Source organism: Hyla sarda, chromosome 3 (assembly GCF_029499605.1).
Source record: "Hyla sarda isolate aHylSar1 chromosome 3, aHylSar1.hap1, whole genome shotgun sequence".
Taxonomy (NCBI): Eukaryota; Metazoa; Chordata; class Amphibia; order Anura; family Hylidae; genus Hyla; species Hyla sarda.
In genome coordinates, this window is record NC_079191.1 from 343,546,222 (window position 1) to 343,564,028 (window position 17,807).

A 17,807-nucleotide genomic window follows, 5' to 3' on the forward strand; every position below is an offset into this window, starting at 1 on the left:
ACCTTAGGACCCGGCCATTTTTTGAACATCTGACCACTGTCAGACATTTAAACATTAATAACTCTGGAATGCTTTTAGTTATCATTCTGATTCCGAGATTGTTTTTTCGTGACATATTCTACTTTAACATAGTGGTAAAAAAAATTTGTAACTTGCATCCTTTCTTGGTGAAAAATGTGAAAATTTTAGGAAAAATTTGAAAATTTTGCATTTTTCTAACTTTGAAGCTCTGTTTGTAAGGAAAATGGATATTCAAAATATTTTAATTTTTTTTTCACATATACAATATGTCTTCTTTATGTTTGCATCATAAAATTGACTAGTTTTTACTTTTGGAAGACACCAGAGGGCTTCAAAGTTCAGCAGCAATTTTCCAATTTTTCACAAAATTTCCAAACTCACTATTTTTCAGGGACCAGTTCAGGTTTGAAGTGGATTTGAAGGGTCTTCATCTTAGAAATACCCCACAAATGACCCCATTATAAAAACTGCACCCCCCAAAGTATATGAAATGATATTTGGTCAGCCTTTTAACCCTTTAGGGGTTTCACAGGAATAGCAGGAAAGTGAAGGAGAAAATTCACAATCTTCATTTTTTACACTCGCGTGTTCTTGTAGACCCAATTTTTGAATTTTTACGAGGGGTAAAAGGAGAAAATGTATACTTATATTTGTAGCCCAATTTCTCTTGAGTAAGCACATACCTCATATGTCTATGTAAAGTGTTCGGCGGGCGCAGTAGAGGGCTCAGAACCGAAGGAGTGACAAGGGGATTTTGGAGAGTACGTTATTCTGAAATGGTTTTTGGGGGGCATGTTGCATTTAGGAAGCCCCTATGGTGCCAGAACAGCAAAAAAAACACATGCCATACCATTTTGGAAACAAGACCCCTTGAGGAACGTAACAAGGATTTAAGTGAGCCTTAATACCCCACATGTGTTTCACGACTTTTGCATATGTAAAAAAATAAAATAAAATTTCACTAAAATGTGTGTTTCCCCCCAAATTTCACATTTTTGCAAGGGTTAATAGCAGAAAATACCCCCCAAAATTTGTAACCCCATCTCTTCTGAGTATGGAGGTACCCCATAAGTTGACCTGAAGTGCACTACAGGCGAACTACAATGCTCAGAAGAGAAGGAGTCATATTTGACTTTTTGAGAGCAAATTTTGCTCGGGGGCATGTCCCATATAGGAAGCCCCTATGGTGCCAGGACAGCAAAAAATACCCACATGGCATACCATTTTGGAAACTAGACCCCTTGAGGAACATAACAAGGAATTAAGTGAGCCTTAATACCCCACACGGGTTTCACGACTTTTGCATACGTTAAAAAAAAAATTCATTAAAATGGGTGTTTTTAATTTGCACAGCCCACTGTTCCAAAGATCTGTCAGACACCTGTGGGGTGTAAATTCTCACTGCACCCCTTATTACATTCCGTGAGGGGTGTAGTTTTCAAAATGGGGTCACATGTGGGGTTTTGTTTTTTTTGCGTTTGTCAAAACCGCTGTAACAATCAGCCACCCCTGTGCAAATCACTTCAAATGTACATGGTGCACTCTCCCTTCTGGGTCTTGTTGTGCGCCCCCAGAGCACTTTACGCCTACATATGGGGTATCTCCGTACTCGGGAGAAATTACATTACAAATTTTGGGGGGCTTTTTTCCCTTTTACCTCTTGTCAAAATGAAAAGTATAGGACAACACCAGCATGTTAGTGTAAAAAATTTATTTTTTTACACTAACATGCTGGTGTAGACCCCATCTTCATATTTTCATAAGGGGTGCAAGGAGAAAAAGCCCCCCAAAATTTGTAAGGCAATTTCTCCCGAGTACGGCGATACCCCATATGTGGCCCTAAACTGTTGCCTTGAAATACGACAGGGCTCCGAAGTGAGAGCGCCATACGCATTTGAGGCCTGAATTAGGGATTGCATAGGGGTGGACATAGGGGTATTCTACACCAGTGATTCCCAAACAGGGTGCCTCCAGCTGTTGCAAAACTCCCAGCATGCTTGGACAGTCAACGGCTGTCCAGCAATACTGGGAGTTGTTGTTTTGCAACAGCTGGAGGCTCCATTTTGAAAACAGTGGCGTACCAGACGTTTTTCATTTTTATTGGGGAGGGGAGGGGGGCTGTGTAGGGGTATGTGTATATGTAGTGTTTTTTACTTTTTATTTTATTTTGTGTAAGTGTAGTGTAGTGTTTTTAGGGTACAGTCACACGGGCGGGGGTTACAGCGAGTTTGAGCTGCCGCGCAAAACTTGCTGCATCGCAAACTTGCAGCCTGATACTCACTGTAAGCCCCCTGCCCATGTGAATGTACCCTGTACATTCACAGGGGGGGACCTCCAGCTGTTGCAAAACTACAACTCCCAGCATGCACAGTCTATCAGTGCATGCTGGTAGTTATAGTTTTGCAACAGCTGGAGGCACACGGGTTGGGAAACACTGAGTTAGGAAACAATGTTTCCCAACCAGTGTGCCTCCAGATGTTGCAAAACCACAACTCCCAAACATTATCAAGCATGCTGGGAGTAGTAGTTGGCAACATCTTTAGAGCCAGATGTTGCCAAACTACAACTCCCAGCATGCTTGGAGTTGTAGTTTTGCAACATCTGGGGGACTACAGTTTGCAGACCACTAATACAGTGGTTCCCAATCTGTGCCCTTCCAGATGTTGCAAAACTACAACTCCCAGTATGCCAAAACTGTCCAGGCATGCTGGGAGTTGTAGTTCTGCAACATCTGAAGGGCCAGATGTTACAGAACTACAACTCCCAGCATGCCTGGACAGTAAGGGCATGCTGAGGATATGTAGTTTTGCAACATCTGGAAGGGCACAGTGGTCTCCAAACTGTGGACCTCCAGATGTTGCAAAACTGCAACTCCCAGCATGCCCAGATGCCAAGGGCTGTCTGGGCATGCTGGGAGTTGTAGTTTACAGGGTCCCATTACAGCAATGCATGTCGCTTTACGGCGACGTGCATTGCTGTAAAGGGCCCGACCGCGGCTGAAGATCTACTCACCTGTCGCCGCCGCCGTCTCCGCTGCCAGGATCCGGGTCTTCAGGGACGAGGTAAGTACCGGGGCCGGGCCCCAGCATTTCCCCGTCCCCCACCGCGTCCTCCGGTCTTCCTCCCGTCCTCTCCGGACTTTCATGGGCCGGGCAGGACGGGAGGAAGTAACCGCCCCCCCCTCCTGCGATTGGTCGGTTAACTAACCGACAGATCGCAGGGGATCGGAGGAGGTGGCAGGCTTGCCACCTCGCTCCTATACGTTAGAATGGTCCTGGCTGTCTGTGACAGCCGGGATCATGCGAAATTACCAGGCGGTCGGGTCCCAGAGACCCGATCAGCCCGGTATCGCCGCAGATCGCAAGGGCGATTTCCCTTGCGATTTGCGGTGATCGCCGACATGGGGGGCCTACATGGCCCCCCTCGGCGTTTGCCCTGGATGCCTGCTGAAGGATTTCAGCAGGCATCCAGTTCCGATCTCTGCCCGGCGCGCGGCAGAGACCGGAAAACGCCAGGGCGTATGGATACGCCCTGGGTCCTTAAGGCCCAGGGTGTGAGGGCGTATCCATACGCCCTGGGTCCTTAAGAGGTTAAATAATATTAGTTTGGTTGCGCGGTACATTTTATGGTTAAACAAGTGATGTAATTACAAAGTACAATTGGTGACGCAAAAAACAAGCCCTCATATGGGTCTGTGGATGGAAATATAAGAGAGTTTAGATTTTTAGAAGGCAAGGAGGAAAAAAACTAAAATGCAAAAATATAAAAATTGGTCTCGCCCTTAAGGCCAAAATGGGCCTGGTCCTTAAGGGGTTAAAGAGTACTCCGGTGGTAAACAGATTTGTAAATTACTTCTATTAAAAAATCTTAATCCTTCAAGTACTTATTAGCTGCTGAATACTGCAAAGGAAATTATTTTCTCTTTGGAACACAGAGCTCTCTGCTGACATCTCTGTCCATTTTAGGAACTGTCCAGAGTAGAAGAAAATCCCCATAGCAAACATATGCTGCTCTGGACAGTTCCTAAAATTGACAGAGATGTCAGCAGAGAGCACTGTGGTCATGATGTCAGCAGAGAGCTCTGTGTCCCAAAAAGAAAAGAATTTCCTCTGTAGTATTCAGCACCTAAGTAGTACTGGAAGGATTAAGATTTTTTAATAGAAGTCATTTCTGGCACCAATTGATTTTAAAAAAGAAAAAAAGTTTTCCACCGGAGTACCCCTTTGTGTGATTTAACATAAATGTTTTATCTGTAAGGTAGGTCATTGATGTGTGACCACTGAGGTCCTACCACTAGGATCCCTATCAGTGAGCATTGCAGTAATGCCTTTTCAACACTTGTATCCATGCTGCTGTGTCTAGTACAACAGCACTGCTCTATTCACTTAAAGGGGTACTCCGCCCCTAGACATCTTATCCCCTATCTAAAGGATAGGGGATAAGATGTCAGATCGCCGCGGTCCCGCTGCTGGGGAGCCCCGGGATCCCCGCTATGGCACTGCGCTATCATTACAGCACAGAGCGAGTTCGCTCTGTGCGTAATGACGGGCGATACAGGGGACGAAGCCGCGTGACGTCATGGCTCCGCCCCTCATGACATCATGGCCCGTCCCCTTAATGCAAGTCTATGGCAGGGGGCGTGACGACCGCCGCGCCCCCTCCCATAGACTTGTATTGAAAGGGGCGGGCCGTGATGTCACGAGGGGCGGAGCCGTGACGTAACAATGCTCCGGCCCCTGTGTTGCGCGTCATTACGTGCAGAGCGAACTCCCTTTGTGCTGTAATGATAGCTTAGTGCCGCAGCGGGGATCCCGGGGCTCCCCAGCAGCGGGACCGCGGCGATCTGACATCTTATCCTCTATCCTTTGCATAGGGGATAAGATGTCTAGGGGCGGAGTACCCCTTTAAATGGCCTGTAATGCAGATGGTATGCAGTCACGCCCTTTGTTCTGCTATTTGGTGGTGGTCCTGAGATGGTCAACTCACTATCACTTTTTTAATGCAAAATAACAGTTTTTCTAGCATGAAAAACTGTTTAGGATCAGGGTTTAGCCTGATTTCCCTATACATAAGAAAGTCTGTGCAATGACTTGGGCTATGAAAATAATCTATGCGTCATGATGATTATAGGTTTATCTCATTGTTTAGCCCAAGGCTTTGTGATGTTGCCTAAGTATCTGCAAGCTTATACACGTTTGGAATACAGGAGAAATATTGACTTACATTTTACATATAAAACAATGAAACTTACAGGGAATATAGTTATCACAAAACAGTTGGTAGATTGACAGTTTAAGGTTAATTCCAATTCTCGTTGGGAAATGGTACTGTAGTATGGTGTAGATCTTTGTTTTGTAGAGAAAGCATTTTTTATAATAACCATTTAAATGAGTTAATATTAGGGTTCCAATTATTTGTGACTCATTGACAGCCTCCCAGGGATTTCTAAAGGCTAACTGTCCATGGCCATAAGTGTGAATAGGGTTTTTCAGATGTTGTTCCTTGTCTAACACTATTAAATTACATTCATTTCCATGATAATTAAGCAGAGATTAGATGCCCTCACCCTGCTAGTATCTCATAATCCATGTCATGGTTTATATCTTTTTTCTGAAACGCAGTTTGACTCTTTTTCTAGTTTTTTTTTATTAAAACCATACATGTGTTTGTTTTACTTTTAGCTTTTGAACAAAAATATAGACAACATCAAACTAGATTTGTGTCTGTGACATCATGGACAATTGTTACTATATGATGAGACCTGCCAACGTGTGTATGTTCAATAACTCTTGAAATAATTAGTTTAGAGTGGTTAGGGTGATATACTTTGCATGGCATTGCCACAGGGCTATAAATAAAGTTTTATGGAAACTGGTGATGGCTGCACCATTAAAAAAAATATTCCAAAACGATGACCTGTATTCAATTAATGATTTTACAAAGCAGTTCAAAAGCTTAAAGGGGTACTCCGGTGGTAATTTTTTTTTTTTAACTATATGGCATCTTCTTTGTAAGCTTAGTTTTTTTTGCAATATACATGTGTTATATGTTTTTGCAGCATGTGTGTGTTTTTCTTACCTGTTTGTTGGGCAGGAAGTTCTGTTGTACAGAGGGTTTTCTTTTACTGTTGTCCACAGTTCTGAGTCTGTTGTGGACAAGATGTCACAGCTTTTTTTCCCCTCTGTCTGCAAGAGAAAAATAAGCCACGACCCCTCATCTCATCCAGCTGAGTGCACAGCTCCTCCCCTCCCCCTGCTCTGTATTCTAAGGACGCAGGTCTGCACAGGAGAAGGACCTCACAGAGAAGATGAGTGTTATCTGAAGGGGAGGATGAGAAGGTGCACGGGCTGGGGATGTATGGACTGCAGGGGAATAAATCTCATACTGGGAATGATCTCTGTATGTGAAGGGGGAGGGGGGGGACTCCTGAATGACACATGCTGGGAGTTGTAGTCCCTGTTTGTGTGTTTGTGTGTGTGTGTGTGTATGCTAGTGTTTACAAACCAGTGTGCCTCCAGCTGTTGCAAAACTACAACTCCCAGCATGCCTTGACAGACTTTCGGCATGCTGGGAGTTGTAGATTTGCAACAGCTGGAGGCACAATGGTTGGGAAACACTGTTCTAGCCTATTCAGCATACACATCATGTTACACCAGTGTTTCCCAACCAGTGTGTCTCCAGCTGTTGCAAAACTACAACTCCTAGCATGCCCAAAGGCTGTCAGGGCATGCTGGGAGTTGTAGTTTTGCAACACCTGGAGGCACCCTGGTTGGGAAACACTGGTGTATGCCCTACATAGGTGTGGTGAACTACAACTCCCAGGAGACTACAGAGGCAGCATGCTGGTGTTATACCACAGACTGAAGCCTCCTGAATGACACATGCTGGGAGCTGTAGTCCCTTTTGTGTGTGTGTATGCCAGTGTATCCCAACCAGGGCTGATTATATTAGTGTGCTGTGTATAAGGGGGATGACCCGGGAAAATAGTAGGATGGGTTAAGGGCGGAACAAACAAACAAAAAAATGGAGCCGCCCCAAACCAGCAAGGCATGTGGCATGCTGGGATTTGTACTATTCAGCACAGCAAGAAACAGGAAATAGAAGCAAAGATAGAAAAACAAAGTGAGGGATAAAAAGATAACAAAGAACGTAAAAGAGTCACCTAAACAATAAGAATAGAAATGAAACAAAACAAATAGGGTAAGTCAAAAACGGAAAAACACGTTGACCACCGGAGTATCCCTTTAAAGGGGTATTCCGGGTAAAAACATCTTATCCTCTATCCAAAGAATAGGGGATAAGATGCCTGATCACGGGGGGCCAGCCACTGGGACCCCAGCGATCTCCCTGCAGCCCCTGCATTCTATGCGGGAGCTGCGTCTCCATTTTCGCAAACCTCCGAGCTTCCGGGACTTGGATGTGACGTCACGCCACGTCCCCTCCATTCATGTCTATGGGAGGGGGCGTGGCGTCACGTCCACAGTCCCTGAAACCCCGGCTGCAGGGAGATCGCGGGGGGAGGGTGGTTCAGCAGTTGGCCCCCCGCCATCAGACATCTTATCCCCTATCCTTTGGATAGGGGGATAAAATGTTTTTACCTGGAATACCCCTTTAATTGAAAATAATTGGTTCAGTATCAGTAGTGACAACCATGCTGTTCATTCACATACACTATTTTCCACTAACCAGTTGATAACCGAAGTAACATTTACTCAAACATTAGGTATAATTTCCTAGACACATTATAGGCTTTTAGACATTTCTTTGTATTTAATGTAATTTTTCTTTTCATGACCAAATGTGTTGAGCAGCCTTATCCTACTAAGTAGGGTAATCTGATACAGATGTAGCATTACTCCAGAAATAGAACAGGAAAGGAAACTGCGAGTAAGCTGTCATGCTATTACATTGTTAACACCATGCAGTTCCTGAGTGTGCTGTCATGTACCTGAATGCTCAGCGGATGGCTGTCATGACCCTGATCAAGTGCCTAGTTACTGTAGGATTGTTTATTTCTGCAGATCATTAGGTTACAGTCCTTCCACAATGAATCCTTTAATATTTTTCAATTCACAGCTAACATCATTAGCAAAGAAGTATTTTGATCCACAATATATTTACTTTCTTATGGAATAAACATAAAGGACTTGGCAGGTCCTGTGCGGAATTCAAAGGCTAACTATTTTATAAAGTGTAAGAAGTGCTGTGGAGATTTGGTTCTGAAATACTGACAATACAATTACCAAAATAGTGTCCTTTTAGTATACTCATGGCTCATATGCATCAGCATGTCTTAAAGGGGTACTCCGGTGGAAAACAATTATTTTTTTTTTTTTTTTTAAATCAACTGGTGCCAGAAAGTTATACAGATATGTAACTTACTTCTATTTAAGAATATTAATCCTTCTAGTACTTACCAGATGCTGTATACTACAGAGGAATTTATTTTCAGTCTGACCACAGTGCTCTCTGCTGACACCTCTGTCCATGTCAGGAACTGTCCAGAGTTAGAGAGGTTTGCAATAGGGATTTGCTCCTGCTCTGGACAGCTCCTAACACGGACAGAGGTGTCAGTAGAGAGCACTGTGGTCAGACAAAAAAGAAATTCAAAAAGAAATTAATTTCCTCTGGAGCATACATCAGCTGCTGAGTACTGGAAAGATTAAGATTTTAAATAGAAGTGATTTACAAGTCTGTTTAAAGGGGTTATCCAGGAAAAAACTTTTAATATATATATATGTCAACTGGCACCAGAAAGTTAAACAGATTTGTAAATTACTTCTATTAAAAAATCTTATCCTTTCAGTATTTATGAGCTTCTGAAGTTAAGGTTGTTCTTTTCTATCTAAGCGTTCTCTGATGACACATGTCTCGGGAAATGCCCAGTTTAGAAGAGGTTTGCTATGGGGATTTGCTTCTAAACTGGGTGTTTCCCGAGACACGTGTCAGAGAGATTACTTAGACAGAAAAGAACAACCTAAACTTCAGAAGCTCATAAGTACTGAAAGGATTAAGATTTTTTAATAGAAGTAATTTACAAATCTGTATAACTTTCTGGAGCCAGTTGACTTATAAAAAAAAGTTGTTTCCTGGATAACCCCTTTAACCCCTTAACGACGCAGGACGTATATTTACGTCCTGCGCCGGCTCCCGCGATATGAAGCGGGATCGCGCCGCGATCCCGCATCATATCGCGTCGGTCCCGGCGCTAATCAACGGCCGGGACCCGCGGCTAATACCACACATCGCCGATCGCGGCGATGTGCGGTATTAACCCTTTAGAAGCGGCGGTCAAAGCTGACCGCCGCTTCTAAAGTGAAAGTGAAAGTGACCCGGCTGCTCAGTCGGGCTGTTCGGGACCGCCGCGGTGAAATCGCGGCGTCCCAAACAGCTGATCGGACACCGGGAGGGCTCTTACCTGCCTCCTCGGTGTCCGATCGACGAATGACTGCTCCGTGCCTGAGATCCAGGCAGGAGCAGTCAAGCGCCGATAATGCTGATCACAGGCGTGTTAATGCACGCCAGTGATCAGCATTAGAGATCAGTGTGTGCAGTGTTATAGGTCCCTATGGGACCTATAACACTGCAAAAAAAATTTAAAAAAAAAGTGTTAATAAAGGTCATTTAACCCCTTCCCTAATAAAAGTTTGAATCACCCCCCTTTTCCCATAAAAAAAATAAAACAGTGTAAAAAAAATAAAAAATAAACATATGTGGTATCGCCGCGTGCGTAAATGTCCGAACTATAAAAATATATCATTAATTAAGCCGTACGGTCAATGGCGTACGCGCAAAAAAATTCCAAAGTCCAAAAAAGCGTATTTTGGTCACTTTTTATATCATTAAAAAATGAATAAAAAGTGATCAAAAAGTCCGATCAAAACAAAAATCATACCGATAAAAACTTCAGATCACGGCGCAAAAAATGAGTCCTCATACCACCCCATACGTGGAAAAATAAAAAAGTTATAGGGGTCAGAAGATGACATTTTTAAACGTATAAATTTTCCTGCATGTAGTTATGATTTTTTCCAGAAGTGCGACAAAATCAAACCTATATAAGTAGGGTATCATTTTAACCGTATGGACCTACAGAATAATGATAAGGTGTAATTTTTACCGAAATATGCACTGCGTAGAAACGAAAGCCCCCAAAAGTTACAAAATGGCGTTTTTTTTTCGATTTTGTCGCACAATGATTTTTTTTTCCGTTTCGCTGTGCATTTTTGGGTAAAATGACTAATGTCACTGCAAAGTAGAATTGGCGACGCAAAAAATAAGCCATAATATGGATTTTTAGGTGGAAAATTGAAAGGGTTATGATTTTTAAAAGGTAAGGAGGAAAAAACGAAAGTGCAAAAACGGAAAAACCCTGAGTCCTTAAGGGGTTAATCCTTTCAGTACTTCAGAGCTGCTGAAGTTGAGTTGTTCTTTTCTGTCTAAGTGCTCTCTGATAACACCTGTCTCGGGAACTGTCCAGAGTAGAAGCAAATCCTCATAGCAAACCTTTTCTACTCTGTGCAGTTCCCGAGACAAGCAGAGATGTCAGCAGAGAGCACTGTTTCCAGACAGAAAAGAACAACTCAACTTCAGCAGCTGATAATTATTGGAAGGATTAAGATTTTTTTAAAAGAAGTAATTTACAAATCTGTTTAAAGGGGTACTCCGGTGAAAACCTTTTTTATTTTAAATTAACTGGTGGCAGAAAGTTAAACATATTTGTAAATTACTTCTATTAAAAAATCTTAATCCTTCCAGTACTTATTAGCTGCTGAATGCTACAGAGGAAATTCCTTTCTTTTTGGAACACTGATGACATCACGAGCAAAGTATTGTTATTGGAAAGTGTAGGTCATTCTCCAAAATATTACAGTTTAGTTGTTTTTTTTTTTTCCTTTAAGAAGTCTCACTCTACTTTCCAGGTACAGCTTTTGTCACCAATCACAAGATTAGGAGGGTTGCTTGATTATTTTTCCAACATAAGTATTAAAGTTGCCTACATAAAGTGCAGTGAGACTTTAAACATTAATATATACTTGCAGTGGGAGATTTTATTACGACAAGTTTGCCTATATATAGCAAGCATTGCAACGAGGAGCCAGTATGGTTTTACATAACAGCCCCTTATGTTTTTTCCATATAGGTCAAAGTGGCAAAAGGTTTTCTTTAAAAGAGAACACTATAGCTTATTAAATGGACAATGTAAAGTTATACATTCTATTAATTTACACCATTTTTCCATTACTATAGTTTGGAGAAAATAGCATTGATTGTCTCATGGCTGTTGGCGCTTGTCAGCAAGTCAGTGGAAAAAATTTCCTAGGTAAAATTAAGTGCCAGGTACAAAGTTTCAAAATATGTCTGTACTTGTATTTAGGCATGTATTTTAGGATGTTCAAACTTCAAAAAAATGGCAAAGTGGCACATTAACAACCCAGTGCAAGAAATGGGAAATTCACCCATCTAGTCAGTACAAAAAAAAATTGCTACGTTTTAACCTCAGGTTGAAACCTCATTGTGAGGTTGAAACATTGCAATTTTTTTGGATTGACTTGACATTTATTGCACTTTACTGAAGTTTGGATTAATTATGATATTTTGCAAGCTGAGCTACCACTGACACAAAGACTATGTGGCAAATTTATCAAAACCTTTGCAGAGGAAAAGTTGACCAGTTGACCATAGCAACCAATCAGATCGCTTCTTTCATTTTTAGAAGCCCTTAAAAGAATTAATCTGGTTGCTATGGGCAGCTGGTCAACTTTTTTTTTCTTTTTTTTTTAATAAATCTTCCCCTATAAGTCCCAGCACTGAGAAACTAAACGTTTTAGTTATGAAGAGCCATTGTTTGAGCTATAACTTTTACTGTAGCCCAAAAAACAAATAGTTTCCAAAAACTAAATAGTTTCAAATTGCCCAAATGCAAAAACAATCCTGAAAGTTTTTTAAAGACTAAAAATTAGCTTAGTGTGAAAAAAGCCTCAGGATTAGAGCATAAAGCATTTTGCCAATGTCAAATTATAAAGGCTAGACAACTGGGTCAGAGTATCTCCAAATCAGCAGGTGTTAGAAGTTGTTCCCAGTATGAAGTGGTTTGCATAACTAGCGATAGGTTCATGAGCACTAAAGGCTCATTAAAGGGTACTCCGCCCCTAAAATCTTATCCCCTAGCCAAAGGGGATCTCTCCTGCGGCACCCCCGTTTACCAGCTGCATGGAGCAAAGAACGCTTGGTGGCTGGCAACGGGGGCGATACAGGGGCCGGAGTCACGGTCCCGCCCCCTCTTGACGGTCATCACGCACCCTCCCATAGGTTTACATTGAGGGGGCCGTGACGTCACGAGGGGCAGGGCCGTGACGTCACGATTCTCCGGCCCCTGTATCGCCTGTCATCAGCCACGGAGTGTTCTTCGCTCCATGCAGCTGATGAACGGGGTGCTGCAGGAAAGATCACAGGGGTCCCCAACGGCGGGACCTCCATGATCAGACATCTTATTCCCTATCCTTTGCATTGGGGGTAAGATGTCTAGGGATAGGAGTACCCCTTTTATGTTGACAGAGAGTTAAAAAAAAAAAGAAAAAACTCAAATTTTTTTTTCTTCAGCCTTTGATGCCAAGTTATAATTTTGTGTAATATGCACCTATTACCTCTATGCACCACTTTGTCCTGTTTACATGTGTGAGCCACATCTGGTAGTGCTATCTTTTTATTTTACTGTCTCACCTTTCCCAGCATTTCATGTGGCCAGAGAAAGTATGTCACAAGTCACATGGTCTTCAGGGGAGCATGCTTATGCTGCAATGGGTGGGTGGATAGAATTACTTCAGTGAATCCCTTCTACCCTGCTAACCACCCACCAAAGCATAGCCATGCCCCCTGGAGACCATGTGACTTAGACATATTGGGGGAGATTTATCAAAAGATTTAGACTGGTTTTTCCTGTCTAAATTTGTCGACTTTTATGCGACTTTTGCTTTAGAGGATTTTTAGAACATGATGCATTCTAGTTTATTTTAGACGGAAGAATGCATTGGTGCTGAATTTATCAAAAGCGACTTTTCAGCGTCAAGTCGCATCGGCTGAAAGTACACCAAAATGTCAGACCATACTGGAGCAGGTTTAAATACAGTCTAAAGCATAGATCACGAAGTCCGTTCGCAGAATTTATCAAGGGCCATGCGGCTTTTGATAAATTAGATGCACAAATAGACCAGCCGAACGCTCTGTAGTTTGGTCTATATTGATGCGGGACATAGACAACTTTGATAAGTCTCCCCCCATTGTCTCTGGCTGCATGGAATGCTGAAAAAGGTCAGAGACAACAGTAAATTAAAAAGACTTGTGTGGGTCCCGTACATAAAAATGGGACATAGCAATGTACGTAATAGAATCGTATTACATAGTATTATAACTTGGCATCATCGCTGCCATCACGCCCCCTCCCATAGACTTGCATAGTGGGGGTGGTAGTGATGTCACACTAGGGCGGAGTCATGACATCACAATACTCCGGCCCCGTGGTCGCCTCCCGGCTGTTTGTGAGCTGGCACCGTGGTGTGCCACTCAAACAGGTGGGTGGCAAATACAAGATTGCTGGGGTCCCCATGCTTTAGATAGGGGATAAGATGTCTCAGGGCCGGAGTACCCCTTTAAGGCAAACCTGTTTGATGTGATCCCACAGGAGAGCTATGGTAGCACAAATGGCTCAGACATATTGCTGGCCATAATTGAAAGGTGTCACAACACACAGGGCATTGCAGCTTACTGCATAAAGCACTTCTTAGCGACAGACCCATCAGAATACCTATGCTGATTCCTTCCGCTCTCAAAAGGAGGAGGATTAAAGAGTCACAAATTATAGCACAAATATGCTGTTTGATGATAAATAGTTTGATAAATTCCTTAGGAATGCATATTGGAAAGTTGCCTTACTTTAAGACCTGAATATCCCTTTAAAATGTATTTTTTTCCAATTGTTTCCCAACATCCGATTCCCCAGACATACAGCAAAGAACGTGTGAAGGAACAGATGCCGTGGTTCTGAATCTGAACCTCAGGAAGTAAGACACCCAGCTACATTAACAATGTCTTTTATTCACACAGCGGCTGATACACCGGTAGCTGCATAGAGGAAGATACATCCCTCACACACTGTAGCATCTTTTGTTTAGGGCACTTTGAATATTCAGTAGGAAATCTGTTAGTCCCTTAAAACAACACAGCTGTACAGTTTGATACTTTGTATTTACACTTTTATTCAGTAATTACTGGTAAAACATCAAGCTGATGTAGTGCAAAAAAATTCCTTTGAGATTCATTGGACATTACTCTTTCATCTGTACAGATGTAAAGGACTTTTGTTTAAGGTTTCTATTGCACAGTCTAACAGCCGTGGAAGTGTTTAATTTAACAGATATCACGGTGGCAGATTTCAATTATGTAGAGAATACATTAAGGGAAACGAATTGGGTGGTTTGTGAAATAACTTTTGGAAACTTTAAGTCAGACCTTAATTTTATGTTCAGTTTTTCATATTTCTTTTGCTTCATATCTTTTGTTAATGAACCATCTATAACAATATTGGCTGTCTATACAAATAGGTTGGAGGGCTTCTCTATTCATTGGAAAAAGAAAAAAAATTTATGAAATAAACAGTCTTGTTCAAAGGTTAGCTTGGTGAGTTTAATAGTAAAAATGTAAACTTATATTTCCTCAAAATTCAAGTTGTAAGAATCATATACAGTATTATAGAAGTCAAAATCCATGACTATAAATCCTGATCTGTCACTATTCCATAACAAATAGACTAGACATATTTCACCTTCAAAAGTCACCTTTAACAATGGTTTGTTTTTTTGTTTTTTCACTAAGAGCCATGCTACTGACCTCTGGGAATTTGGACCTTACAATAACCAAGGTTGCATGCATACTGTGTCAAGGAAAATTGGTAGTGTTTACGGATGTGATGCTAGTAGGGTCATGTACCCAAGATTCATTGATTTACAGAGGTAGTCTTTCCAGTCCAATACCACATAAGAGCTATTGTAACATATACATTGCTGATAAAGTTTGTGCAACCTCAGAACATTACAAATAGATGAAGGTAGTGAGTTGGACTCCAAATTTCCCAGATGTCAATCTGATCTAACATCTGTGAGATGTCATAGAAAACCAAGTCCTTTTAATGGAGGTCTCGCCGCACAACCTACAGGAATTAAAGGGTGTTTTAATAAACAATGCCGATGACACAACAGGACACCTTCAGAGGTCTTATAGAGTTTCTGTCTAAATGCTCTCTGATGACACGCGTCTCGGAAACCGCCCAGTTTAGAAGAGGTTTGCTATGGGGATTTGCTTCTAAACTGGGCGGTTCCCGAGACACGTGTCATCAGAGAGCACTTAGACAGAAAAGAACAACCTTAACTTCAGAAGCTCATAAGTACTGACAGGATTAAGATTTTTTAATAGAAGTAATTTACAAATCTGTTTAACTTTCCGGAGCCAGTTGAGATATATAAAAAAGGTTTTGCCTGGAATACCCCTTTAAAGTTATGGCTGATTGGGGTGTTTTGAAATATAACATTTTTAGGCATCATTTTGATTTTTTGTAGAGAACATACACAAGTTTATAAATTCTCTTTCTTTTCCTCCCTTTTATATGCCTTCTCCGATTCTCTCAGCGCTGATAGATTTTTTGCTTATCTTTCTAAACACATAAGAAGGTAGCGCTTTTTTCAGAGGATTCAACAGACACTGGAGGAATGGAAAATCTATGATAAGTCACCCTCTCCAACATTTATATTCGTTTAGTCACAGAATTACATATACAAGCTAAATAACACCAGCTATAACCTGATGTTGTCCTTGTATGGTACAAGAGAGAAGAGCTTGTTAATGCTTGGGAAATGCCATCAATGACAAAGTAGCGATCTGCCTTTTAAAGCTGGGAAGCTCGATGCAGGTGACACAAGGTTAAAATACATTGGGAATGTTTTTCATAAGTGACACCCTGCAGTGGTGTTAGGTATTCTTAAGAGTATTCAAGCAGTTTAATTTGTTTTATAGAATTGCTTTGAGGTGCTTCCGGAATTAAAAAGCAAGCAAACTCACCTGCCCTAATCCACCATATATATGGTTCTGATGGCGCCATTACCCCGCTGGTTCTGATGTGTCATCTCTAGAGGAAATGCTTGCACAGCCAATCACTGTCTAACATAATGTATGCAGGAGCCTGCCATACTTCAGCAATGACAGTGAAAAGGATACTCCAATTTTATTGCAAGGCTTACACATCTTATTATATTTAGCAAAGCTTACTCCAGTGTTTTTTGTTTTTTTTGCAGTGCCAGTAACTGTGTTCCCACATTATTTAGTGTATCTCCGCTTAGCATATAATGCAATAAAATACAATCCTTGTCCTCTGTGCAGAAGTTAAGGTACCTAAAAGTCTACAGATATAATCTGATAACAGAAATAAAGGAATGAATAAATGAGATATTGTTTTATGGGCCTTACGCTAAGAAATATGTAGGACTGAGTTGTGCTTAAAGGGATGGAAAACATTTTCTTTTAAATCGACTGGTGCCAGAAAGTTAAACAGATTTGTAAATGACTTCTATGAAAACATCCCAATCCTTCCAGTATTTATCAGCTGCTGTATAATACACAGGAAGTTCTTTTCTTTTTGGATTTCCTATCTGTCTGACCACAAAGCTCTCTGCTGACATCTCTGTTCCATTTTAGGAACTGTCCAGAGTAGGAGCAAATCCCCATATCAAACCTATCCTGCTCTGGACAGTTCCTGACATAGACAGAGGTGTCAGCAGAGAGCACTGTGGTCAGGCAGAAAGGGAATTCAAAAATAAAAGAACTTCCTCTGTATTATGCAGCAGCTGATAAATACTGGAAGGATTGGGATTTTTTTAATAGAGGTAATTTACAAATCTATTTAACTTTCTGGCACCGGGTGATTTAAAAGAAAATGTTTTCCAGTGAGGTACCCCTTTAAGTGTAAGATAAGTTTAAATACACAGAAGCTAGAATATATTGGTTGTGTCAAGTGGAAGCATGTAACAAGAAGGCCAGCGAGAAGCCATTTAAGTAGGAATGCCTTTGAGGATAACCCAGAAAGCAATCTGTGTTCTTAGAACTTTGTTTTGGATAGTAAGGTCACTTTCATGTTTGTCTTTTTAAAATGGAACATTCAGATGTATTTTCCACCTTGTAAACTAGCTTGTTGGATAGGCAGGACACAGGCTGCACAGTATCTTGTGCCAGGGGAAAATACATTTTGTACTTGATATCTATTTAGTTTGCCCAGTTCAAGAGATCTGAGCTGTCACTTCCTGCCACTAAATGTTTACATTCATTCTTCCAGATGAATCTCTTCAGCCTTCTGTACCGGGCAATGACAGTCTGCCCAGCTACTGCAAAAATGACGAGGGAGACATTTTCCTGGCAGCAGAGTCTTGGAAACCCAATGTTTGCACTAGCTGTGTCTGCATGGATGGTATGATCAGCTGCTACTCTGAGTCCTGTCCGCCTGTAACCTGTGAAAGACCAGTTCTGAGGAAGGGTCAGTGCTGTCCATACTGCATTGGTGAGTACTACATGGAGCTAAGAATTGAGCATAACTGTAGGGCAATGCACTTGACAGATGGCTAAAACATTCTACATCATTTCTACTTTCTTTGGAAATTGTGAACAAAATATTTCAATGCTGAAATTAGGTAAATAAAAAGTGAGAATATTAGCTAAGCATTGTTGTGTGGCCTTTCAAGGAGTGT

General features: G+C 41.6%; 1 protein-coding gene across 2 annotated transcripts in view; it reads left to right on the forward strand.

Annotated features, from left to right (window-relative positions):
* Positions 1-17,807, forward strand: part of CRIM1 (cysteine rich transmembrane BMP regulator 1) — a 769,789-nt gene that overhangs the window by 702,838 nt on the left and 49,144 nt on the right. For both annotated transcript variants that reach the window (XM_056567417.1, XM_056567416.1), the window contains one exon: positions 17,399-17,620. In XM_056567417.1, coding sequence (XP_056423392.1) covers positions 17,399-17,620 — 222 coding nt within the window. The remainder of the gene's footprint in view (positions 1-17,398; positions 17,621-17,807) is intronic.